Source organism: Heteronotia binoei, chromosome 19 (genome assembly GCF_032191835.1).
Source record: "Heteronotia binoei isolate CCM8104 ecotype False Entrance Well chromosome 19, APGP_CSIRO_Hbin_v1, whole genome shotgun sequence".
Classification (NCBI taxonomy): domain Eukaryota; kingdom Metazoa; phylum Chordata; class Lepidosauria; order Squamata; family Gekkonidae; genus Heteronotia; species Heteronotia binoei.
In genome coordinates, this window is record NC_083241.1 from 16,035,769 (window position 1) to 16,063,363 (window position 27,595).

Consider the following 27,595-nt stretch of genomic DNA (forward strand, 5'->3'; position numbering starts at 1 on the left):
AGTCCTTCCGATTTCTCACTATCTGCCCCGGGGTTTCATCTTGCATCACCATTTTACAGGAGGGACGGTGGCTCAGTGGTAGAGCATCTGCTTGGTAAGCAGAAGGTCCCAGGTTCAATCTCTGGCATCTCCAACTAAGAAGGGTCCAGGTAAGTAGGCGTGAAAAACCTCAGCTTGAGACCCTGGAGAGCAGCTGCCGGTCTGAGTAGTCAGTACTGACTTGATGGACCCAGGGTCTGATTCAGTATAAGGCAGCTTCATATGTTCATCAAAATCTAGTTCCAAGGTTGAGGCACAAGTAGACAAATCTGAAGGACAATCTGAAGGCAAGAGCACCAGAGCAGAGGCAGCAAGGTCAGTAGCAAACAGATGAGCTGCTTCCACACAGCCACTCCCTCCTCTGTTGCTTTCAAGCCCCACACTGCTCAGCAGTTTGTATTGCATCATGCACATGCCAGCTGCCTCGGTCCTGCTCCTGCAGGCACTCCTCTTCAGGGTTGATTCCCAACCAGGTTTGATTCCCCACTCCTCCACTTGCACCTGCTGAGATGGCCTTGGGTCAGCCAGAGCTTTCATAGAAGCTGTCCTTGAAAGGGTGGCGGCTGTAAAAGCACTCTCAGCCCCACCCACCTCACAGGGTGTTTGTTGTGGGAGGGGGGAAGGTAGAGGGGATTCAGAGTATAGGGCGGGATATAAATCCAAAATCTTGGTGCTGGGCCAGTGCTGTGGCTGGCAGGTGGACATGGCACCTTCTGTGTTGAAGTTCTCTCCTCATCTTCCTCCTATGGTGTTCCCGAGGTTCTGACCAGCAACTGGTTCTCTGTTGCCCACTCAGGGCTGGGGGGCTGAGGGGCCAGTTGGCTAGTTCTTGGCTGAGGATCTATGGCTGGTTTCATGCTGTGAAATTGGCCCGATTTTATCCTGTTGCAAAAAAAAAATCCACTTCAGTTTGAACCGTTTCTGGGCTATCGGACAGCAGGATCCTGGCAACCGTCAGTGGTTGCCTGTTCACACTGCTAGCCCAGCTCAACCATGGACGGTGGCTCAATGGTAGAGCATCTGCTTGGTAAGCAGAAGGTCCCAGGTTCAATCCCCAGCATCTCCAACTAAAAAGGGTCCAGGCAAATAGGCGAGAAAAACTTCAGCTTGAGACTCTGGAGAGCCGCTGCCTGTCAGGTGACGGACAGTGGCTCTCAGCATTGCCAACTAAAAAAGGTCCAGGCAAATAAGCGTGAAAAACCTCAGCTTGAGACCCAGGAGAGCAGGGGAGGGATGGTGGCTCAGTGGTAGAGCATCTGCTTGGGAAGGTGGGACCCCGGGATCTCCAACTAAAAAGGGTCCAGGCATAATAAGCATGAAAAACCTCAGCTTGAGACCCAGGAGAGCTGCTGCCAGTCTGAGTAGACAATACTGACATTGATGGACCGAGGGTCTGATTCAGTACAAGGCAGCTACATATGTTCCTATGACCCGTGTGTGCACTCAACCAGAGAAGCGCACAAGTGCACCTCAAGAGTGGTTTGGGGGGAGGGGGGAACCAACCTTGTCGGAAACGGCTTGGTGCGATCACACAGCTCTTCCGCTTATGAGTCGCCCTAGGGCAAGGGTGGCCAACGGTAGCTCTCCAGATATTTTTTTGCCTATAACTCCCATCATCCCCAGCCAGCATGGCCAATGGCTGGGGATGATGGGAGTTGTAGGCAAAAAAACATCTGGAGAGCTACCGTTGGCCACCCCTGCCCTAGGGCATTCAGACAGCAGCTGATTATGTGACCTACATCTGATTCAGGGGGATGCTACTGGGAAAATCCAGGTAGCTTTTTGATGTGGATAGGAGTTGTCTGGAGACGGGGCGAGCATGGGTGCAGCTCGGAGGGCAGATGTGCTCATGTGATCCTGCACTTTTAATCCAAATGGGAGGCAGGGCTAGGTCAGGGCAAATCTCCTCCTCAGAGACCGCCTCCTCCTGCAGTGCTTCTGCCGCTAGCTGTGGGTTGGGGTCAGGTCTGCTAGCTGAGTCATCCTCAGAGGAGTCTTCAGCATCCCTTTGCTCTGCTGGGCTTGGCTGGTCCACGACAATCAGCAGCCAAAGGGGTGTGGCTGTAGCTGAATGTTCTACCCACTACACCAGGGGTGGCCAATGGTAGCTCCCCAAATGTTTTTTGCCTACAACTCCCATCAGCCCCAGCCATTAGCCATGCTGGCTGGAGCTGATGGGAGTTGTAGGCAAAAAAACATCTGGAGAGCTACCCTTGGCCACCCCTGCACTACACCACATGAGAGGCAGCTTCAAGTGTCCCAGGCTACCAAGGCTTGAAGGGTGGTGGTGGGAGGCAGTGGAGATGGCTGAGCCAATTGTCAGCTGCTCCAGATCAGTGGCTGCCTCTAGAACTTCCCTGGGGGCTGGATGGGAGAGCAAATTCTAACAGTTCCATGACAGCTCCCCCCTCCCTCCCCCCCCCCCCACCGCCAAAGGCAGAGTCAGGCAGAGAGCACCAGGTGTTGATCACCAGCAGCCAGGCAATTGGCTGAGCTGGAAACATGCCTTGAGGCTGCGTGTAATGGCCAACCTGTCTAAGAAGAAGACGGCTGCGGATTTATACCCCACCCTTCTCTCTGAATCAGAGACTCAGAGCGGCTCACAATCTTCTCTATTTTCTCCCCCCACAACAGCCACCCTGTGAGGTGGGTGGGACTAAGAGAGCTCTGACAGCAGCTGCCCTTTCAAGGACAACTCCTGCGAAAGCTCTGGCTGACCCAAGGCCATTCCAGCAGGTGCAAGTGGAGGAGTGGGGAATCAAACCCGGTTCTCCAGATAAGAGTCTGCGCACTTCACCACCACACCAAACTGACTCTCTCCAACCAGATGCAGCAGTTGCTGGCACTTAGGAGGCAGGTCCTGCAGGAGTCACTTGTCCAGGAGGGAGGAGGCCCACCCCTGGGAAGAGCCACAGCAGCCTATCCAGCCTGTGCAGGTTCGGAGGATATCTTTATAAGAGGGAGGAGACAGGCCTATGAGGAAATGACAGACCTTCATGGAGGAAGGCTGGAAGGCAGGAGGAGTGTCATGTTGAAAGAAACCCCCTCTTCTTTCAAGTCCAACTCCATAGGGCTGTTCTGGACTCAAACAAGGAAATGTGAGAGTGTGAGACACTGACCCCACCTGTAAACGGGTGATTGCAAGAATTAGGGCCTTGGTGGTGGTGACTCCAATACTGTGGAGTTTTCTGTCTATAGAAATCCACTGTGGTCTTCCTTTTGGTACACAGGAGACTGGTGCAGATGTGCATAAAGACTTCCATAGGGATGGCTAAGTGTGGTTATGGTTAACTTGGTGTGTGTGTGTGTGTTTGCTTACTGGTCTATTTCTGATTAATTTGTTTTCAACAGATTCCATTGCATCTGGTTGCATCACATGAGCTATCTTGAGGATCTCTTTGGATCAAATAATGGGACAGATTTTTTTTTTAAAAGTACATCTTCGACTGTCCTCCAAAGTATCACATGAATAAAACTGGAATGGAAAGCAGAAAACTGAATTCAAATTGAATCCATATTATTTGACACGTCTTCAGAAGTCTGTCTTGATTTAGACTTTGACTTTGAAGGGAAATCAAGTTCTGTCAACTCTCAGTTCTTTGCTGTGTTGCACCGTTCAATTTGGTAGAACTACATGTGATGGCGCATGTCTTCATAAATCAGGCAGATTTTATTCCACAAATATCAGAACACTGGCCTTATCTTGCTGTCGTACACCCATGCAAGACAGTGTATAATTTCATTTTAATTCCCCATCCTTGGGGGATTGCCTGACCGAAGATATTTAGATGGATGGCAGTACACCGTGCAGATGGCAAAGCATTCATCCTCATCTTCGGGCACTTAGTTACTTTTAGGTATTTAATATCTTCATGATGTTGATGTGATACCTCACGAGGACTATAGTTCTCCTCCCTCTTCCTTCTGATCTCATCTGCCCTCCTCTCTTCACTGATCCAGGAAAACCTTCCTCGTTTTGTTATCAAAGAGCCCCTTCCTGGCGCTGCTGAGTTCCGCTGCAAACGCGTTCTTGTCCCTGCTGTTCTTTTGAACTCTGACTCCACTTTGGAATTCTGCTCCTCCCAAGAGCCAGTGTGGGGTGGTGGTTAAAGGGGCTAGACTAGGACTGGTGAAACGAGGGTTCAAATCCCCGTTTATTGAGAGAGCCTGGACCTGCCGCTTCTGCTAAGACTAACCTACTTCATAGGGTTGGAGTGAGGGGAAAAATGAGGGAGAATTAACTATGCATACCATCATGGGCTTCTGGGAGGAAAGGTGGGATTAAGAAATACCAACGAATAAATTAAAATCCCCATCTTGTTTCTCAAAGCTGTAAGGGTTTATTTGGTGCCATTTTTATCTTTGGCATCCAGTTTCACCCCATTCAATGTATGCACTTAATGATAATGATGATAATGATATTGGATTTATATCCCGCCCTCCACTCCGAAGAGTCTCAGATCGGCTCACAATCTCCTTTACCTTCCTCCCCCACAACAGACACCCTGTGAGGTGGGTGGGGCTGGAGAGGGCTCCCACAGCAGCTGCCCTTTCAAGGACAACCTCTGCCAGAGCTATGGCTGACCCAAGGCCATCTCAGCAGGTACAAGTGGAGGAGTGGGGAATCAAACCTGGTTCTCCCAGATAAGAGTCCACACACTTAACCACTACACCAAACTGGCTCTCCTTGAACATTAGTGGTGAATGTCAGTAGAATCAGAGATTGTAAACAGTGGTACTCACTCCGTGGCTCACAGAAATCCACTTGCAATTGACATCTGTAGATGTCAAGACAGCGCAACCATTTCGTTATAACGTACCATCGATAAAGCGTTAGTCCGCTAAAGCCGCGGAGGCAAAGGTGACAACCGCGGAGGCAAAGGTGACAACCAGACGCCTCCGCGAAGAGCGCTGGTCATCCGCCAATCACAGCGAGTGGCGGGAAATACGGCTGGCCAGCATTGGACTGGCCAGCAGGGTGAATAGTTCCGGAGCTGTATATATGCGGGACCCGGCCCGCGTGTTCTCTCTCTTACCTCGTGTTTGTACCATGCAATAAACTATGTTGCCCTACTCGAGTCTCTCAGACTGGTACATAACAGTGGCGACGAAGGTGGGATCTTAGTCCTTCGGCAAGGGCTACGAAGGAGACTCACGGGCAACCCGTCGCTTCATCGCTGAATCGCTACTTCGCAACGACCGCCGCCATGGCCAGTCCCAGCAGGAACACCGGTCACATCGAAGCTTTCGACCACACGAATCCCGAGGGATGGGAATCCTATTCGGAGAGAGTTGATTGCTACCTGAGGGCGAATCGAGTAACCGAGGACGGCATGAAGCGGGACGTGCTCCTGAGCGTCTGCGGGGCCGCCACCTTCGAGATCGCAAAGGGTCTCTCGGCGCCCGCCCGCCTCACGGAGAAAACGTACACGGAGGTCGTCCGCCTCCTCACGGGCCATTTCCTGCCGCAGCTGTCGCGGGTGGCCCGACGGTTCCTCTTCCACAAGAGGGACCAGGCCCAGGGAGAATCCGCTGCAGACTACCTGGCCGCCCTGCGCCAGATCGCCGGAAGCTGCAACTTCCCGAATTTGGAAGAGACCTTGGCCGACCGGTTCGCTTGGGGCCTCCGCGACGAGAGACTCCAGCAAAAGCTCTTCGCAAAGGAAGAGCTCACGCTTCAGGGCGCCTTCAGCGAGGCCGTGGCCTTCGAGCGCGCCTCCCGGACGTTCTCCAGGGCCAAGTCGGAAGCCGTCCACCACGAGGAGCTGGACCCCCATCACCAGGACGAAGGAGAAGCGCTCCAGCTGCACCGCTCTGCAAGACCAGCCTCCCGAGCCCCACAGCGGCCCCGGGCGAACGAAAGATCGAACCAACGCAACAACGAAGGAGCGAACTGCGCCAGTTGCGGCGACCCCCACGACCGGCGGGACTGCAAGTACAGGACCTGGGACTGCAGGAGCTGCGGGAAGACCGGTCACATAGCGCGGGCTTGCCGAGCCAAGTCCCACCGCCCGCGGCCAACCACGCACCACGAGGCCGCCGAGTTCCACTCCACGGCCTCCACCACGCTACAGGTACTGAACCTGCCCCTGGCCACCCCCAACAAGATTAAGGTGTCGGTCCGCATAGAGGGGGCCCCCTGCCTCATGGAGGTGGACTCAGGCTCCTCCATCTCCATAATTGCGGAGGAGACCCTGAGGCAGTTACACCCCGGCTACAGAGGACTGCTGCGGCCGGCCGACTTTGTACTGCGGGACTTTCAGAAAAACCCGGTCCAGATCGCGGGGTGGGCGAGGGTGCACGTGGAGCGAGGGTCCTTCAGAGGCCCGCTAGATATCCTGGTAGTCAAGCGACCACTGGCGACCCTGTTGGGCCTCACGTGGTTCGGGCCCTTAGGAATCAGAGTTGAGGTGTCACAAACGGCCATAGCCGGTGGGTTCGGGGAGGTGTGCCGAGAATTCCCAGAGGTTTTTGACGGGTCGTTGGGTAGCTACAAGGGCCCGGCCATCTCCCTGCCGCTCGACCCTACGGTCAGACCAACTCGGCTTAAGGCAAGGAGAGTCCCCTTCGCCCTAAAACCAAAAATCGAGGCTGAGCTGGACCGCCTAGTAGCACAAGGGGTCCTAGAGCCGGTTGATTACGCCATGTGGGAAACCCCCATAGTGACTCCGGTCAAACCGAATGGGGACGTAAGGATTTGTGCCGACTACAAGTGCACAATCAACAAGGCGCTCCAGGATAATCCCTACCCAGTGCCGGTTGTCAGCCACGTCCTGGCCGCCCTTGCGGGGTCCAAAATTTTCGGGAAGCTGGACTTGGCACAAGCCTACCAGCAGCTTCCGGTGGACTCCAAAACGGCCGAGGCACAGACGATTGTGACCCATAGGGGGGCGTTCAAGGTGAACCGGCTACAGTTTGGGGTCAGCGTAGCTCCGGGGATCTTCCAGAGTATAATGGACGCTCTCCTCAAAGGGATCCCAGGAGTCCAGCCATTTTTCGACGACGTTTTAATCGCCGCCCCGAACCCTGAGGAGTTCAGCAACCGTCTCAGGGAGGTGCTCCGTCGTTTCCAAACCGCTGGACTTAAGGTGAAGAGGGAGAAGTGTTTGCTGGGGGTACCGCGGGTGGAGTTCCTAGGATTCGCCGTGGACGCAGAGGGAATCCACCCGACCGAGGAGAAAACCAGGGCCATCGTACAAGCCCCGGCCCCCACGTGTAAAGCGGAGCTACAGAGCTTCCTGGGGGTGCTCAACTTTTATCACACGTTCATACCCCACAAAGCGGCCATCGCGGAACCCCTACACCGGTTACTGGACAAAAAAGCTCCTTGGGTGTGGGGGAAGAAGCAAGCCGCTGCGTTCCAGGCAGTGAAGGATGTCCTGGTCTCTAACGCGGTGCTTCACCACTTCGACGAGCGCCTTCCGGTCATTCTGGCATGCGATGCATCGCCGTACGGGGTGGGCGCTGTTCTGGGGCACCAACTATCGGACGGCCGGGAGGTACCGGTCGCCTACTATTCCCGCACCCTAACGTCAGCGGAGCGTAATTACGCTCAAATAGACAAGGAAGCCCTGGCAATCGTAGCAGGGGTTCACAAATGTAACGATTATTTGTACGGTCACAAGTTCACGATAGCGACCGACCACAAGCCTCTCTTGGGTCTGCTAGCCCCAGACCGTCAAACCCCCCAAATCTTGTCCCAGAGGGTGCTGAGATGGAACCAATTCCTGAATTCATACACCTACACACTGGTACACAGGGCGGGCAAGGCGATGGGCCACGCCGATGCACTCAGTCATTTACCGCTGCCAGACACGGGGCCCGACCCAGCACCAGCCCACCAGGTGATGTCAATAGAGGCACTCCCTGACCAGCCCATACACGCTGCCGAAGTGGCAAAGGCCACAGGGAAAGACAAAACCCTAGCGAGGGTGCTCGACTGGGTGGTGAGGGGGTGGCCAGAGAGGGACCTGGGGGGAGAGTTCAAACCGTACAAAATGAGGCGGGAGGAACTCGCGGCCCACAAGGGGTGCCTGCTATGGGGGAGCCGGGTGGTGGTCCCCCCTCCCCTGCAGAAAAGGGTCCTTGCATCACTACATGAAACGCACCCGGGCATTGTGAGGATGAAGGCCCTAGCCAGGAGCTATGTGTGGTGGCCGGGAATGGACGGAGAAATAGAGGACTGGGTCCGGAGATGCAGTGCGTGCCAGGAATCGCGGCCGGACCCACCCAGCGCCCCGGCCACAAGGTGGGAAACCACAAGGAAACCCTGGTCCAGGCTCCACATAGACTTCGTGGGGCCGTTCCAGGGGCAGATATTCCTTATAATCGTGGACGCCTACACAAAATGGCTAGAGGTCCTCCCTGTAGCATCCACCTCCTCAGCAGCCGCCATCCGAGCCCTGCGCCGGGTCCTGTGTACCCACGGCATCCCAGACACCCTGGTCTCGGACAACGGGGCCGCCTTCACCTCGGGAGAGTTCCAGGCATTCCTCCAGAGGTACCTCATAAGGCACATCAGGTCGGCCCCCTTTCACCCCGCCACCAACGGCCAAGCCGAGCGGATGGTCCGCACCACCAAAGAGGCCCTGGGCAGGATCGTGCAGGGCGACTGGGATCACAGGCTGGCCACATTCCTCTTTGACAACAGGGTCATCCCAAACCCTGTCACAGGGGTCAGTCCAGCAGAGCTCCTCATGGGGCGCAAGCTCACCACAAGGCTAGACAGACTGCACCCCGACCGAGCCTCTGACACACGAGGGTCCCCAGAGGTCCGCGAGGCAGCCAGGGGGTTCTTTGCCGGGGATCCAGTGTTCGCCCGCAACTACGCCTCGGGACCCGAATGGGTGGCTGGGCGGGTGCTACGGGTCGTGGGCTCCCGTCACTATGAAGTATCCACTGAGGGGGGCCAGATCCTACGCCGGCACATCGACCAGATGCGCCGCAGGACCCTACCCGAAGCACCCACAGAAGCAAGGGGGGCAGCCCAACCCGAAGAGCCTACTACAACCCTGCTGCCATCCATGACGCTGCCCCCTCCCGCAGGGCCAAACCAAGCCCCCGAACTCGGCCCGCAACCCTCGGATGCTCAGGCTCCCGAGGAGACACCGGGGCCCGAAGCCACCACGACTCCGCAAGCCACCCCACGACGTTCGACTCGAGAGCGCCGGCCTCCCGCCTACCTCCAGGACTATGTTACTAACTAAGGGGGGAGGAGTGTAGTGTATGGCGTTCGTAGAACGCCATCATTCAAGACAGCGCAACCATTTCGTTATAACGTACCATCGATAAAGCGTTAGTCCGCTAAAGCCGCGGAGGCAAAGGTGACAACCAGACGCCTCCGCGAAGAGCGCTGGTCATCCGCCAATCACAGCGAGTGGCGGGAAATACGGCTGGCCAGCATTGGACTGGCCAGCAGGGTGAATAGTTCCGGAGCTGTATATATGCGGGACCCGGCCCGCGTGTTCTCTCTCTTACCTCGTGTTTGTACCATGCAATAAACTATGTTGCCCTACTCGAGTCTCTCAGACTGGTACATAACAACATCAATCAAAAGAGTCATGTGGCTAATGACTGCCCTACCTGCCCCAACCCCCCAAACACCCACATCCAGGAAAATTAAATCCATCCATTAATTTTATGTATGCAAGCACCATCAAGTCACAACCGACTTATGGTGACCCCAAGCAAGGGGCTTTCAAGGCAAGAGAGAGGCAGAGGGGGGTCATGCTGAGAAAAAAAACCTCTCAAGTGTGGCTGGTCATTGCCTTCCAGTCCCCAGTGCAAGCACCACTCATTTCCGACTCTGGGGTGACGTCACATTACATAACTATAAATAAAACCCAATAAACTTTCATTGCAACAAAACGAAATTTCTCTAAATTATTTGTTGCCTACAGAGCAAATCCTCAGAAACCCAAATCAGAAGAATGGAGGTGGCACTTAAGAGAGCTATGGCATTTTAAAGAGCCACACAGAGAGTGCCACTGTCATAAAAGAAACCCACAGCCCCAGGGGATAAGGACACATCAACAACGGACAGAAATTAATGACCCAGATGTGCACCTTGACTCTTCTTGCTTGTTTTCCTTCAACATGAAACATGATGGGCTGTGGTGACCCATGTGTCTTTTGTTACTTAAAGTAATGACCAAATACCACAACTGCGATGGATGTCATTGATGCCTGTAAACAAAACCATGTGCTTTGCCACAGCTCATTGTAATACCCAATGGTCTGCATCAAACATGTAATTTCCATTTGCGCTAGAGCTCCTGCACAAGTGGGAACACTGAAGAAGCTGCTAGCACTAAATCAAATGTATTGTATACCCCCTCATGCACTGCTGCTTGGGCGAGCTCTTGTGTGATCAATTTCTGGGCATTATAATATAGAGGGAAGATAGGGCTAGGTGTTGCAGAAGATGTCATACAAGCAGAAATAAGCTAAATTTAAAAGGCCAATTCTGCACTAGTCCTTTAATCTTGGTTCAGCCCTGTCCCCATACTGACATTCTACTCTATCTATCTATCTATCTATCTATCTATCTATCTATCTATCTATCTATCTATCTATCTATCTATCTATCTATCTATCTATCTATCTATCTGTCTGTCTGTCTGTCTGTCTGTCTGTCTGTCTGTCTGTCTGTCTGTCTGTCTGTCTGTCTGTCCGCCCGCAGCAGGCTCAGGGCAGCTAACAACATTTAAAAACCACATAGAATATTAAAAACAATATGCAGTAAAATCAATTCCACACATTTTTAAGCATCAGATCCAAGGTGCACGTTGATGTTTCTGAATATCTGTATTTGTCCAACGGGATTGTCAGTGCTGTGGGGCACAGAATCATAGAAACCAACTCTATGAGTCTATGATTCTAGCGTAAAAGATCAGTTTGGGGACATGGCTGGACCAGGATTAAAGGTCTAGTGTGGCATAAGTCCATTCATGTTTCAGCTTGTATGTTGCTTGACCCAAGCCAAATTGCAGAGGCAAAGCAGACGGACAGGGCACTCCTATTCAAGTGGACTCTGGGATAAGTCCCACTGTGTGCAGAAGGGTTTACTCCCAGGTAAGAGTGCTCAGGCGTGCCTTCTTCCTGGAATGATCGGCCTTGGGTGCTCAGCACAGACGTCCTTGGTATTTACCTTGACAGCCACTAGCATCTTGTCCTTGGTGGGACTGAGGTTGTAGCACTCCGCCAGGAACACCTTCCCAAATGCACCTTCGCCGAGCTCCCTCTTCAGAATGATGTCTCTCCTCTTAATGTACTGCACATCTGCAGGTGGCAGGGTGGGGGAGGGGAGGGGAAGCAGGGATGAGTGCCAAGGAGAACAAAAAAATTCATTTCTATCACACAACAGGCTCTCTCATTAATTTTCATTGAATAAAGAAAGATGGCTCACCTTTTCCCCCCCTTTTCCACTGTCTTTGCAGTGCTTATTCATCATAGGGAGGCAGGGGCTTTGCTAGCCATCTGTCAAGCATTTCTCCATATTGTGGACATCCTATCTGGTAAAAATGTCCAGTCCACCTTTATCAGCTTTGCATTTTATAATCACTTCATTGAGTGTAGAGCTAGTTTGGTGTAATGGTGAAGTGTGTGGACTTTTATCTGGGAGAACCGGTTTTGATTCCCCACTCCTCCACTTGCACCTGCTGAGATGGCCTTGGGTCAGCCAGAGCTCTGGCAGAGGTTGTCCTTGAAAGGACAGCTGCTGCGAGAGCCCTCTCAGCCCCACCCACCTCACAGGGGGTCTGTTGTGGGGGGGAGAAGATATAGGAGATTGTAAGTTGCTCTGAGTCTCTGATTCAGAGAGAAGGGTGGGGTATAAATCTGCAGTCTTCTTCTTCTAAAGTGTTGGATCACAGCTGGAAAGACTTGGGTTTAAAGCCTTTCTTTTAATTTGTTGAATATTTTTGTATTTATATGAGTGGGTGTGCATGAGTGTGAGTGTGTGTGTGTGTGCACTAGAAGTCATGGTGACATTTGGGGGTCTGGAGGATATTCAGGAACTTGGCTGAATAAAGCCTGCCGCTGCCTCCCAACTGCTGGTATTTCAAGGAGGTCTCCCATCCAAGTACTTGTCAGAGTTTACCCTGCTTAGCTTCTGAGGTCTGACGAGGCCAGGGTCCCTTTCTTTGCCACGATACTCCATCGGTGTCAGTGACTATCAGCCTTCCAAAGCTGTTGTCAAGCTAAACAGGAGGGGTGATTTCAAAGGCAGTTAGAGCAGGGGTGGCCAACGGTAGCTCTCCAGATGTTTTTTGCCTACAACTCCCATCAGCCCTATTGGCCATGCTGGCTGGGGCTGATGGGAGTTGTAGGCAAGAAACATCCGGAGAGCTACCATTGGCCACCCCTGAGTTAGAGGACTGATTAAGGCAGCTCTTGGTAATACTTCCTTCTGTCACAGGAAGAGCAACTTCCGTCAAAGGAAAACTGCTAAGGATGGAGGGAGACCTCAGACTTTGTTGAGTAGAGCGATAGGATGTAATCCACTGCTTATATAACTCTGGGTATGCACATTAAGAGAGCCCCATGGCGCAGAGTGGTAAAGCTGCAGTACTGCAGTCCTAAGCTCTGCTCACGACCTGAGTTCGATCCCAGAAAAAGCTTGGGTTCAGGTAGCCAACTCAGGGTTGACTCAGCCTTCCATCCTTCCGAGGTCGCTCAAAGGAGTCCCCAGCTTGCTGGGGGTAAAGCGTAGATGACTGGGGAAGGCAATGGCAAACCACCCCGTTAAAAGTCTGCTGTGAAAACATTGTGAAAGCAACTTCACCCCATAGTTGGAAACGACTGGTGCTTGCACAGGGGACTACCTTTTTACTTTTTATACACATTAAAACAACAGCAAGCTTGATGTGTATCCATATTCTTTTTTGCTCTGTGTCTGACTGATGTGCATGAGCTGACTCTTGCCCTTTGAAAAGAAGATCCTTGGATGCAGTCGCACCAGTGCCAACATAAAATGGAAAAGGGAGAATGTTATAAGCCACTTTGGGTCCCCAGGGGGAGAAGGAAGGGGGATGTAATAAATGAATCAACTTCCTTGTCATCAGTGCAAAGATGCCCATCAGCTAAGGGGAAGGGCATGATTTCAAGAAAACAGAAGATATGTCAAGGTGTACAAAAACCACGTTACAAAATTTGGAGATTTTGTAGATAAAGTCATCTGCTCCAAAATGGAAACAAGATCTGAATCATTTGGAACTTCGAAATCCATGGGAATTTTTGCTATGTATGCGTGTAGTGGCCTGGAAGTAATGGTTGACTTCTGGGAACCCTGAGTGGAGCTTGGACGTTCAGAGAGGTGGCTTACTATTGCCTGCCTCTGCATCCCAGCCCTGGTATTCCTTGGAGGTCTCCCATCCAAATACTTGCCAGAGTTGGCCCTGCTTAGCTTCTGAGATCTAATGAGATTGGGCTTGCACACTATCCAGGCAAATCCATGGAATTTTTTTGAAACCATTTCTGATGTGTATAAAATTAAGGTCTGTGAAATGCCTGACTCATCCCCATTCTTGGAAGCCCAGTCAAGCAAGAGAGGAAACTAGCAAATTACTCCCTCCCCAGGTGGGCCTGAAGATGTTCAGACCTGATGTGGAGCACAGGAAATTGTTGAGGGAGAAAAACAACCAACTTCTTATGGAGGCCCAGAATAGCAAAGTATATTTTTTTAAAGAAAAAAAACCACAGACTTAATCAAAATCATCTCATTTTTGCTCTGGAAAAAAAAAGGCGAAAGCACATCTTAACTGATGAGAAAGTCAAAGGTCTGGAAACGGAAAACAGCCTAATGGCTCTCAAACAATTAAGTCTGCTAATTAGAAGATGGTCGGCTAGCACAGAAGCTCGGAAGTCTAGACCTCTTTGCTGGGGAAGAGAGCTATAACAAGCTGTACTCTTGAGGAATGATGGCTCTCCAGATAATTCTCATCAGCCTTTCCTTTAATTGTTTAATGGACATGTCTTAATGATATTGAACAGTACATATCCAGTAGTGAAGCTCCAATGATGGCATGGCATTTCTGTTGGCAGAAGAAGCTACAGTCCTCTCCACCAATTCCTCCCTCTCATTTATTTATTTTATTCTATTTAGTAGACTTATAGTCCGCCCTTCCCCATAATGGGCTCAGGAGGTATTGCAAGCACCATAAAACAGTAAAAATCCAACAATAAAACCATAAAACTACCAGCCAGCTGTCAAAATATGCAGCGCGGATGGTACAGCACACTTTATAAATTAAGATATAAATATCATAGGTGTCATAGCAGTAGGCTCGATATCTAGCAGTCAATAGTTGATCAGCACAGAGAGGTCTGTTCGATGATATGAGCAGTAAGGGAAGGACACCCACTTGCCTCAACCAAAAGCCGTTTCACTGTTTAGGACCTATGCTGTTGCTGAGCATCTACCAGCACCCAGGATCTCAAGGGGCAGGGGGCTACAACAGGAGGGATTGTGCATGTCCTGCTCTACAAAGTGTGAAGATAGTTGGACAATGCAGTTATTCGTAACACAAAGACACAGGGTGAAAGCATGCATGACACCTCGTGGGGGGATTCTGATTTGCAGGGTGCATTTTTTGTAGCAGGAACTCCTTTGCATATTAGGTCACACCCCCTTGATGTAGCCAATCCTCCAGGAGCTTACAGGGCTTTTAGTACAGGGCCTACTGTAAGCTCCTGGAAGATTGGCTACATCAAGGGGGTGTGGCCTAATATGCAAAGGAGTTCCTGCTACACCCCCCCGGCTGATTTTCAGTTTTGATTATGAAGAGCATATTTCCTCCCCCATGAAAGAATACCTGCCCTCTGATGGAGAACCAGGAGAGGAAGGCAGGCAGGCAAATTGTTGGCTGCATCCAGTTGTCATGACAAGCCTGTGTTTGGAAAGGGCCTGGACACAGCTTGTGCGCTATACCTGTGGGATCCCTCCTTACTCCCCCTTGTACATGGCATGTGGTTGAATACGTCCTGCTTCTTGGAAGCCTTCAACCAATCTTGGAATTTGGCCAGGCGCCTGCACTGGCAGGTCAGAGTCATTTGAAGTTGAATGGCTTCCTGAACTAGGAAGCCTGCAGTCACGTTCCATGCCAGCTTGGTGTAGAGAGCCAGTTTGGTGTAGTGGAAAAGTGTGCAGACTCTTATTATCTGGGAGAAACGGGTTTGATTCTCCACTCCCACACTTGCAGCTGCTGGAACGGTCTTGGGTCAGCCGTAGCTCTCTCAGAGGTCATCCTTGAAAGGGCAGCTTCTGTGAGAACTCTCTCAGCCCCACCTACCTTTCAGGGTGTCTGTTGTGGGGGAAGAAATTAAAGGAGATTGCAAGCTGCTCTGAAACTCTTCATGCATAAAAGGATCAGGTCTACCAAGAACCACCATAGCCCCCTAGACCAATCAGAATTTAGGCTTCTTATTCAGAATATGCTTGATTGAAACAAGTATACTGCTGCTAACTCTCAGTGACAACTTATCTCATTCCCAGGACACACAGAGTGATCTCTGGGCTCCTGGGATTTGTATTCCCCCCCTCCAACAAACTGGGAAGGATCATGTCAGCATTGCAAACAAGCCGTGTTCATGTGCATCACAAGCAAAGTTTTGTTGTAACTTTTGAAAGTGGCCGCTATCGTATTTTCCCATTCTGCTTTTCCTTCCTTGTTTTAAAGTAGAATCTTTGCATTTCACTAATGCTGTGAGCTTCTTTAAGGGCTCTGGTAAGGAACTGCAATAAGAGTCCAATAAATAAAGTTCTACACCTGCCAGTTTGAATTGCAATACGTTCACTCCATTTCTTATTTTACCAAAAGAAAGGCTATTGAAATAAATCAATCCTTCGCTATTTCCCATGGCCCCACGTGATATCCTGCTTGTAGCCACACTGCATGATGGGTTTAATAGTTTTAATGACATCTCCCAGTTAATGCTGCCATGATTAGCAATGACAAGAGCACAAATTTGCATCTCAAAAGGAAGGGGATATATCCTCTGGCCCTGAAACAGCAACTTGAATATCTATCTACTGCTCTTCTGTGAAATTAAAAAAAATATACAGTTTGTTCAAACCAAGAGCAGATTGCATGTTAAGAGGCTTGCTGGGCTCTAACACTTCAGACCTCATTGCCAGAAATTATATAATTGAATATTTCCCGAAACAAAAAGAACATAAGAGAAGCCATGTTGGATCAGGCCAAAGGCCCATCCAGTCCAACACTCTGTGTCACACAGTGGTCAATATATATATAGCGGCTCACAATCTCCTTTCCCTTCCTCCCCCACAACAGACACCCTGTGAGGTGGGTGGGGCTGGAGAGGACTCTCACAGCAGCTGCCCTTTCAAGGACAACCTCTGCCAGAGCTATGGCTGACCCAAGGCCATGCTAGCAGCTGCAAGTGGAGGAGTGGGGAATCAAACCTGGTTCTTCCAGATAAAAGTCCACACACTTAACCACTACACTAAACTGGCTCTCCAGTTGCACACATATATACTGCAGACATCTAGTCTTCTATGTCCAGGAAACGCTTGGGAGCAGTGACCATAACGTTATTGATTTCACCATTTGTATAAATAGGGGAGAAGAAGGTGACCATCATGCCAGATGTCACTGGAGCCCTCAGAGCTGTGCCCAGAAATCTCAAGAAACACCTGGATGTTCCAGACACTGAGCAAATAACACCAGCTCAGCTCCACAAGACAGAGTTGCTTGGAACAGCAGGAAGTTGAGCTGGTGTTATTTGCTCAGTGCTTGGAATGTACAGGTGTTTGAAGACGACGATGATGATCATGGGTGGAATTCTAGCAGGAGCTCCTTTGCATATTAGGCCACAAACACCTGATGTTGCCAATCCTCCAAGAGCTTAAAAAAAAGAGCCTTGCAAGCTCTTGGAGGATTGGCTACATCAGAGGGTGTGGCCTAATATGCAAAGGAGCTCCTGCTAGAATTCCACCCATGATGATGATGATGATGTCAGCGATGACAATGGTGATGATGACAACAATCCAACCAGTTCATGGCAATAAATGTTTTCAAGGCACAAAATGTGGAAAGGCGGCTTGCCATTGCCTCCCTCGGCATAGCAGCCTCAGTCTTGCTTGATAGTTACACATCCAACTAGAAGCCATGGCTGACCCTGTTTATCTTCCAAGCTCTGGTGATATTGGGCTGGTTAGTGCTATTCAGGCTGCTGAATAGCACCCATCGATAAGACACCTAATTCCTATGGCCAGTATCTCTGATTCACGACCTGTGGCCTACAGCTCCCTAGAAGTTCCATTGATTCCATCAAAAATATTACTTACTGAGAATTTTTGTGCTCCTTATCCCAAGCAAAAACTTGCACATTTAATCCAAATGCTGCTTAGCCTAGAATTCACCAGCATCCGGAGGATGCGTGAACTGCTGAGAAAATCTGCCAGATTTTGAAAGCCAGAGCATCCAAATTCTACTCAGACTTTTGCTTCAGATGAATGGCATCCACAACCTTCATGCAAATAACCCCCATTGTTGCAACAGTCAAATAAAACAGGGATGATGAGGACGAGTCTGATTCAACTTGCAACAAAAGGAAATACAAGGAGAAAGAGGGAGAAAAAGACAGCATCCGACTCCTCAGCTCAAAACCGAAATGCACTTTTCCAAGGGCTGCTAACCTCTCACCACCTTTCCACTAGTCCGGGCGTTTTTAACAAAATGGGCAAATCATAAGGCTGGTCCCCTGCCCCCCTCCCTGATGTGGGCATTGTAGAGCAAGGGCACCTGGGAGGCTCATCTGCATAAAGCTCTTTAGAGCCTCCTGGCACAGAGGGAGCCCTGCCTGATAAACAGCTGCCGCTTATTGTTCCAAGAAGATGTCAGGTGTTTCTAAGCCTAGTTGTCTGCCTTAGCCAGGTTGCGGTCAGCTTTTCCAGCAAGACGTGTGCAAACGGCAGTGCCTCTCTGAGCCGCTCCTTGTCCTTGATTTCTCCGCCATCACAGAAACAGCAACGCAAGAGAAGTTCAAGTACTGATTCCAGGCAACAAGCTGCAGTAACGACAGGTATAGAAATACCTAATTGATTGCAAAGCTGACTTGGAGGTGGCTGTGGAGGGAGAATGAAAACATGACAGACGTCTAAGGGCATGAGCAGAAGCCCTACACTGGGTGCCACCGTGCTCTGAAACCAGGCGCTTCAGGGTCCGCAAGACAGGGTTTTTTCTGTGGTGGCACCCTGATTATGGGAATTATACTCTGCTCATACATTTGGCCAGAGTTCAGCATGATAACCTTCTGGTTCCAGCTAAAGATGCAGATATAAACCCAAATCTGGCCCAGCGTGGAACTGATCTGTGAAAAGGAAAGTAGGGCTTGGTCCAGACAAGTGGTTTAAGGTGCCCTAGGAACAACAAGCAAATGCCCCCAAATGTGCTGAAACTGAAACTGTTCCACTCCTGCCCTCAACCCATCCCTGACTTACCCGGAGCCGGCTCTAAAAGGTACCACTTGTAAAGTGGTACCTAATTGCTGGGCCACCTCTGAGGCACCTCCCTGGCCAGCTGGGAAGTGCCTGGAAAGTGCCCAGGGAGCTGCAGATGGGGTGCATGAGTGCTCTGGATGGTCCCCTGGAGCACCCGTGACCCATCCCGTTCCATGGGCTATCCAGATGCTCGGGGGGGGGGAGGGGCTCCAGTTTCCACTGGCTCATTTTGGGGGTGGCATGCTGCCACTCGGAGCTGGTGGTGTGAACTCAGTCTAGGTGGGTCAGATAGGAGAAACTTTCAGATCCCTTCTCGACCATATAGTTTTTGCAGCCAACTGCTGTTTCTCCATGTAGCTTATTTCTCAGCATTGCCAATGTGTTTGTTTTCTTTCTATCCTGCCTTTCTCCCCAGTGGGGACTCACAGCAGCTGACAGACTTCTCTTCTCCTCCGTTTTACCTTCACAGCCGCCCTGTGTTAAGCTTAGAGTGTGCAATTGGCCCAAGGCCACCCAGCAAGCTTCCATCGTAGAGTGGGGATTTGAACCTGGGTTTTCCAAATCCAAGTCTGATACTATACCATGCTGTGAGGACATAACTGGAAAGGAAGCATGTACATGGCCTTTTTTTTTTTTTTTGAACAATGGAATAATAAAATGAAATAACCAACTTGCTTCATCAATCCAGTTTTATGTTTAGGAAGATTCTCTCCCCCACTTTGGAAAAGGAAACTGGGGCAAACAGTGCAGGAAAAGACAAAGGAGGTAGAACATCTTTTTTTTTAAAAGTAAAGTAGTCCCCTGTGCAAACACCAGTTGTTTCCAACACTAGGGTGACGTCGCACCACAACATTTTCACAGACTTTTTATGGGGTGGTTTGCCATTGCCTTCCCCAGTCATCTACACTTCCCCCCCAGCAAGCTGGGTACTCATTTTACTGACCTCAGAAGGATGGAAGGCTGAGTCAACCTTGAGCCAGTGTTATGAGCCCTGACGAGGAGGAGCTGGAAGGGTTAACAGACCTGGAAGAGTTGCCAGCCAGTTCCTCAGCTGAACAAACAGCAGCTGGTCCATCAATCACTCTCCAGGCACCAGTCTCAGCTGTTGACAATCAATCTCCTCCAAGCTCTCCTCCTTCCATCTCAAGAGTTTGAAGCAGGCTCCGGAAAGAACATTCAGAGCGAAGACATGAGGCACGCCGATGCTTCAGATCTCTCAGCCCTGAGTTCTAGCAGAGTCACTGCCATCAAGGGAGCAGGCTGATTGAGACTCCCATATAGCTCCCACCCAGGACCTGGTAACCTTGTGGAAGCAACAAGTCTATTCTCTGGCTTGCATCCACGCTCCTCCCTGATCCTGACCTGCTTGATTTCCTTGGCACCCTGGCCTTTTGGACATTGACTTCTGATTCCGGTTTGTGATTCTGCATTGGTGACTTGGCTTCTGCTTGACTTCCTGGACTTTGACCTTGGACTGGCTTTGGACTCCTACCTGCCTGCACCCTGAGAACATGACAGCCAGCTACCTGATCCCACCGGGATCGAACTCAGGTTGTGAGCAGAGCTTGGACTGCAGTTTACCACTCTGTGCCACAGGGCTCCGTAGCATCTTAGCAGTTATTAAGCATCTTTGCAGCTATTACACATCTTTGCTCATCCCTTTTCAGGCACCCAATAAAACTCAGGCATGACCAGAGATGTGAGCCCTTGGGTGTAAGCAAAGGGGCCAGTGCCCTGTTTACAGCCAGTGTCTTCAAATGAATCAGCTAATTGAGTCCACCAACATCCTGGGCAGGTCCTGCCTCTTTGCTTGGTTATTTAAATGGTATCTGTTTTATTGTAAGCTACTTTGGGTTTCTCCAGGGAGAAATGTGGGCTATAAGTACTCAGGGCCGGTGCTAGGCTTTCTGACGCCCTGGGCAAACCATCCACTAGCGCCCCCCCCCCCCCAATTGTTAAAAATATAGGGAAATTGAAGAGCGCCAAACTTGAAACTTTTCACATTTTTAATTTACTGATTTTTTTTAAATGTGATGTTATAAAAAATTGTGAGAATAAGTGCTTGCTGGCCATGTTAGGAAGGAGGGTGGTGCGAAAGGATGAGGTGGGAGGCCAAGTCACACATCGGGGAGAGGGGGGTGGGTTGGCTTTGTTGAGTGCAGCTTGGTGATGGGAGAAGACAAGGTGACTGGTCAGCAGCCAGAGTCATGCATCAGGGAGGGGGCACCCAGTGGTGCCCCCTAGGCCAGGTGGCGCCTTAGACAACTGCCTACTTTGCCTACTCCCATGCACCAGCCCTGTAAGTACTTAAATAACAAACATGCACTACCCCACCAGCACTCTGAAATGGTACAGCCCAACCACAGGCACATCAGAAGTGGTCTGGCTCTATCAGCAGCTCTTATTTTTGTCCCGCTTTTCCAGTCACTTTTTTTTGTGCAGGTCCTTTCAACGACTTCCTTTTAGCATCCTCTCAATTTCTCATTCTTCTGCACTTGCTTTAAAGTCACCCAGCTTTCATGTGCTTCCCCACAGCACACTGATCAGTCGATCTGAAACTCATCCTGGCAGGAGTTTCCTCTTTTATGCACTTCTAAAGCTTTGCTTACACCCACAGTGCTCTATGAATAATGACAATGGGTGAGCGCATAATGCAAATCAGAGAATAATTAACTCAAGAGGTGGCGTGTCCCGGCCCCCCCCCCCCGTCCTGCAGGTTCTCCTCTTCCCCCCTCCTCCCCTCTTTCTGTTCACAAGTTGTCCGAGGAAAGATACCGAACCTCTTCTTATTTCTTCATTATTCAAAATTATTCAGTAATCTCTTCTTTGAATAATTGTAACAATAAATCATATGCCGATTGAGCATCCTGCAACTATTAACATCAAATGTAAAATTCACAAATCTGCACGGCAATGTGTATAATTAAGATACATAACTAACTGGCACCAAATGCATTTCAAACCTCCACAGATGACTGTGCGGTATTAGCAATTCAGACATCGGCTGCTGCTCAGATATTCAGAAGAGTGATGGGGGAGGGGGACCTTTGGCTGAGAATGGCAGGAGGATCAGGCAGGCCGGGTCGGGAGGAGAGAGACTCACAGCTAAACACACAGACAAAGCCTTTGGTCTGAAGGCAGCGTTCAAACCATGATGGGCACCTAGAAAGGGTGCAATCCCCAGAATAATTCCATCCACTCAAGCCCATGGTAGGATCTGCTGTTCAAATTAAAGCCTGGCTATAGCCATAAACTTGTCACCTTTTAAAAAGCTTTTTTTTGTTGCAGGAACTCCTGAGCCCGCAGGGGAAGGGCTGTATACAAATATAATAAAATAAATATTAGGCCACACCCCCTGAAGTAGCCAATCCTCCACGAGCTTACAGGGCTCTTCTTACAGGGCCTACTGCAAACTCTTGGAGGATTGGCTACATCAGGGATGTGTGGTCTAACATGCAAAGGAATTCCTTCCTGGCTTTTAGGTAACTTGGTGGGGTATGTGTTCAGCACTCAGCATCACACAGGAAATTCATCACAATCTCTAGTCCTTACACTTTTCAAGATAAACTTCCCTGGACAGGAATATATCCAGTTTTCCCTACAATTAGGGATGTACCCAACAAAAAATCTCAAATTTATTTTGGATCTGGATGTGAGCAGGACATACTTTTTGTTATCCTGATTTTTTGGGGATTCCCCTTACTTTTCAAGATTTTTCTCAGGTAGTTTTCTTTTTTTCAGGTCAAGAATAATTCCTATATTTTGTCTGGAATTAGAGGCCTCACCCAGATTTTCAGCTTAGATTCCTCCAGTTGCCATCATGGGGAAAGAGAAGATCCACATAAATGTTATTATTCTTGGCCATATGGAGGATTCTCAAAAGTCCAAGAACACCGTGTGTCTCAGAGAACCAATAGGGAGTAGTGGTTAGAGTATCTCAGATTAATTTTGGATCTGGATGTGAGCAGGACATACTTTTTGTTATCCTGATTATCCTGGTAGTATCTGGGAGACCCAAGTTTGAACCCACTCTGCCATGGAAGGATGCTGGTGGGCTAGTCACACATTTTCTTCCTAATGGAAGAGAGGACAATGATGTAAACTGATCCCACTGGAGAGAAAAAACATGTCTGTTTCGAATCTCAGGAAGGAAGGAAGGAAGGAAGGAAGGAAGGAAGGAAGGAAGGAAGGAAGGAAGGAAGGAAGGAAGGAAGGAAGGAAGGAAGGAAGGAAGGAAGGAAGGAACCATCAACAAGACAACCATAAAGAAGATGCCACAGCATATATTTTAAATATTAAATTCCCCATGGAAGCTAGGCATATGTTACTAGGTATAAAGGTAAAGGTAGTCCCCTGTGCAAGCACCAGTCGTTTTCGACTCTGGGATGACCTTGCTTTCACAACTTTTTCACTGCAGACTTTTTACGGGGTGGTTTGCTATTGCCTTCCCCAGTCATCTACACTTTCCCCCCGGCAAGCTGGGTACTCATTTTACTGGCCTCGGAAGGATGGAAGGCTGAGTCAACCTGGAGCCGGCTACCTGAACCAGCTTTCGCTGAGATCAAACTCAGGTCGTGAGCAGAGGGCTCCGACTGCAGTACTGCAGCTTTGCCACTCTGCGCCACGGGGCTCTTTTGTTACTAGGTATACTGCCTAACAATTTGCTAAAAAAATCTGGAAAAAATGTTCAGATATATGGTGACAGTGGCTAGAACTATTTACACAGCAAAAAATTGAAAGCAGACGTGTCCAAAGTTAGAAGAGGATGGTGAAACTAACTAGATGCAGTGATGGTGAAACTAACAACTTACTTGAGAAACAGATCAGTTATGAAATCTGAGGAGAAATGAAGTGTGAATTATATGTATGAAAGCAGGAGACTAATTTAGACTGAGTATCTATCTATCTATCTATCTATCTATCTATCTATCTATCTATCTATCTATCTATCTATCTATCTATCTATCTATCTATCTATCATCTATCTATCTATCTATCTATCTATCTATCTATCTATCTATCTATCTATCTATCTATCTATCTATCTATCTATCTATCTATCTGCCTGTGTCTGTCTGTCATCATCATCATTATTCTCTCTCTCTCTCTCTCTCTCTCTCTCTGCCTGCCTGCCTGCCTGTCTGTCTATTCAAGGTCTTCTCATTGCTGGGTTTGTCTGGGATTGGCATATATGGGATGCCACAGCTGAAGTGGCAATGAGCAGCTCAAGCAGGTTTATTTAGATATTTATTTAGATATTTCGATTTAGATGTGAGCCTGAGCCTCCCACCCCTCTAACCCCCACACCACACAGTCTGAAGGCCCCCAAGCAAAACAGAGCCAATCCCAAACAGAGGACAAACCCAACAATGAGAAGGCCTTGAAAGTCCAATTTTTCCTCCCAAATGTATAACCTTCATTTTGAAATCACTGAGACCCTTTTAAAAAAACAAATCACTTATGTTGGGCCAGACCCATTAATCTTGTTTCTCAGATCCCAGAAATTAACTGTCTAAAGCTTTGCCTGATGTAAAATAGGATCTCTTCCTAGTCTTCTAGCCATGACCCAAAGCTATTGGGGGAGGGCAAAGGAGACACTGAGGAAAAGAACCAAATTCTTGGCAAGGAGGGGAAGAAAAGGGAATAAGAGAGGAGAAGGGAAACTTTCTGGCCGGTAGGTTTTATTTTCCACCAGCCACCCCTTCTCCCATCTCCCCACCCCCTGAGTCCCAGGCTGCCAAAGCACTTCAGCTGGAACATTAATTCAATTCTACACATTTAATTACGCATTATTTGGAAGCAAATTTAGTAGAGTGGAGGAAAGGAGTCTTCAGAGAATGGCTGTTCCCCCCACAGTCTCGTGTGCCTGGCAGGAACTGTGGTGGTGGTGGTTGTATTTGGGTGTGTGTGCATTTGTGTGTGTGCAAAGAAGACTGGTTTGTTTTATATCAGCTACAATCGACATTCATTTTACTCTTTCCGGCAAAGAAGGGCTTAAAAAAAGAAAATAAGTTGCATTTCACAGGGAAATTTGCAACTTGGAGTTTTCCAGCCAGTTTCAATTCCCCCTCCCTCCATTGATTGGAAAGTGCTGTGGCAGACAAATTCCGTTTGTAATCCCCCCCACACACACACACTTTTTGGGATTGAGTAAGAAGTGGAAGAAGTTTGGGGTCCCTGCAGTCCTCAGATTTCAGACTTTAGTGCCTTAACAATGTCGTAATCAGAAACTTAATGGCATCCTGTTGCTGAGATGGATATTCCTGATAACGGCTGAGAGCTGGGAAGAGTGAGAGCTTTCAAATAGCAGGCTCAGAGCTTCAGGGTCTGCCCTTTTTCTCTTGGAAAGAAGAACTGTGATGCGCTCAAGAGTTGTAGAATTCAGTTAGGGACGTTGCAGAATTTGGGTTGTTTGGGTGTACTACATTCAAATGCATTGAAACCTATAATCCCTCCCCCACCTCCCAATTTGTTTTGTTTCCTGCTGGTGGGAGTTGGGTGGCAGAGTTGGATCATCAAAGAAGCTACAATGGGGTGATGTGGAAAAAAAATGGCACACAATTGCAGAGGTGTCCCAGTGAGGAGAGGAAGTTGTGCGAGATCAAGTGGTGAAAGAACTGCTTACAATTGTGAGAGAGCCTGAATACTACCCAGGAAGGGTTTGTGGTGGCCATGAGTTTGAAAACCCACAGATCTACTGCTACTGACAGATCTTAAAAGAATGAGGAAAGGACAACAAGCAATAAAAAATCCAGCGGTTGGGTAACATTTCGTAATATCTAGCATCGTTTTGGACAGCCTCAGGACCTTGGTTTGGATTCATACAGTCTATGGTCCTTTGCACACTTGAACCTCTACCCAGGTTTCCTCTGAATTCGACTCACATTCATTTATCTTGCAGGAAAACTCTGGACAAAACAACATCCACATATCCTGGGGCACTTGTGGGGCAAAACTGGGGTGAATGTGGAAATGGGGGGGGGGGAACACCCTGAGATAAACACAGAGGTGAACTTGAGTGTACTGTGGAATGTCATTTTGGAGACGGGGTTGAACCAGGATTAAAGCCTAGTGTGGAAAGAGCCTACAAAGACTTTGAGTTGGATCCAACCACTCCATTCCAGGGGGAATCGTTTTCCCCTCCCTGTTTGATTGAACAGTGTCCGCTGATTTACTGACACAGTGCAGACCTCCTGGCCACCTTTCTCTGATCCACAGCCCCCCCCCCCCCCCCCCCCGCTCAAGGGGGATCAGGAGAGGCAGCATGGTGTAGTGGTTAAAGGGTCCGACTTCACAGTGTGGGAGATGAAGGTTCTAATCCACTTCTCTGCCATGGTAGCTGAATGGGTGACCTGGGCTAGTCACTCAGCCTAACTTACCTCACAGGGTTGTAGCTGTCAGGGTAAAATGGAGGACAGGACAAAGGTATTCTAAGCTGCTTTAGATCCCCATTGAGGGCAAAAGCAGCGCATCGATATATAAATCAAACTATTGATTTATTGAGCAAAATTTGGCTTGTGGTTCTGGAATCCAACCCACTAAGTATATCTGAACATAAAATATTCAGATATTGTGAATCAGCTCACTGCATATTTCAATGTTGTCTCTGCCTTAAATTGCTTTGCAAAAACCCTAAAACAGTGAGAAGAGAGGGGAGGAAAAAGAAGGGGGAAACTGAAAGGCATGCGAGACAACACAGGCCAAATGGCTCGGCAGTCAGATCTATAGACTCAGGGTCAACATGGTCCATACCAAAGGCCTCAGTCTTTGACCAAGACCAATAATGGCCACTGACCCTTGGCTCATTCCCTAATGAGGGATCAACCTGGAAGTTGCAGAGGAAACATGGGCACAAGAAAGCCAGAACCTCCTGCCTCTCTCCCTGGAAAACTGGCAGTTACCATTCTGGTGGAACATGGGAACAGGGTAAGGAAAGGAATGAAGCTACAAAATGGAGCGGGGATAGAAAGCAAGGGGTGTATGAAATGGAGAGAGGGTGGGGAGGCAGGGACTGTGACAGGGTCTTCACAGACATACCGCAGATCTCGCAAATAACTGCAGTAGTCGCAGGGTATTATATACCCACGGACTGAGTCTATCCAGTCATTGGACATGGCTCCAGAATGGTCCCTGAGACTGAAATGAAACTGAAGCCTTAAAAAAAAATTAAAATAAATATCTAGGTATGTCTTAATTTTTTTTTTTGAGTTAGTTTTATTTTCATGGCTCCCTCCACACCTTCTGGTTTCTGTCAGTCACAGAAGTGCCAAAAATACCCTGAGAAAGAGTTCCTTTCTGGCAGTCTTTGGCCCCTGTTAAGAGCAGGAAGTGGTGTAAACTGGAGTGCTAGAATTTGTGCTCTGGTCCAAATCAGTCCCTGGGAGGTTTGGCACAAGACTGAAGGATGAGGTCAAACCTCAGAGCCTCTGGTGCTTTTTTCTGCTGCCATCAGAAGGGGGCTTTCCTTGTGTACCCCTACCCTTTTCTGCACCCAGCCTCCCTGTGTCCTTTCCCACACAGCCAGAAGATACGGCTGAAGAGCAGGAGGCGCTGAAAGGTGCTTCGCAGCCTGCATCCCCATCCCTGCCTGTCTTTCTGCCTAATTCCTGTCTTCTAGTTCTCTTCCTGAACAGCTTATGATGCTTTTTCATATTGCCTGGATCTGCTTTTCTCCTTGCAGTGGGCTACAGTTGATCTCTGTTCCCTGGCTTGACAACATTTTGGACTTAGGATCTTTCTCATGTCTCAGCCAGACCTGCCTTCACCTCTGCCTCTCAGCTTTCTCCCCACGTACCCTCTGCTCTTTTATCTTTCCAACATTTGGGGCTCAGGGAAGACCCCAAAGGATGAGGAATATGAAAAAGCTCTTCCAGCGCCCCCCTTCAACACTAAGCTCTAAAATTACAGTGGTTTGGCTGCTTTTGGTGACAGTTATTACTCTGTAAATTGAAAACAAATTCTCCTCTTTCTGTCTTTTCCATTACAATGTTGTGAGCTGATACGATGAGGTTAGCAGACACTTCTTATCCCACTGGTTGGGACTGATGCTTCTTCATGGCTGGGTTGGGGAGTGGGGGGACACGGTCCCTGCTC

The 27,595-nt window shown here is 49.3% G+C and overlaps 1 protein-coding gene across 2 annotated transcripts in view; it reads right to left on the bottom strand.

Moving 5' to 3' along the window:
* Positions 1-27,595, bottom strand: part of NTRK3 (neurotrophic receptor tyrosine kinase 3) — a 589,304-nt gene that overhangs the window by 85,441 nt on the left and 476,268 nt on the right. For both annotated transcript variants that reach the window (XM_060260076.1, XM_060260077.1), the window contains exon 13: positions 11,189-11,319. In XM_060260076.1, the coding sequence (XP_060116059.1) occupies positions 11,189-11,319 (131 nt within the window). The remainder of the gene's footprint in view (positions 1-11,188; positions 11,320-27,595) is intronic.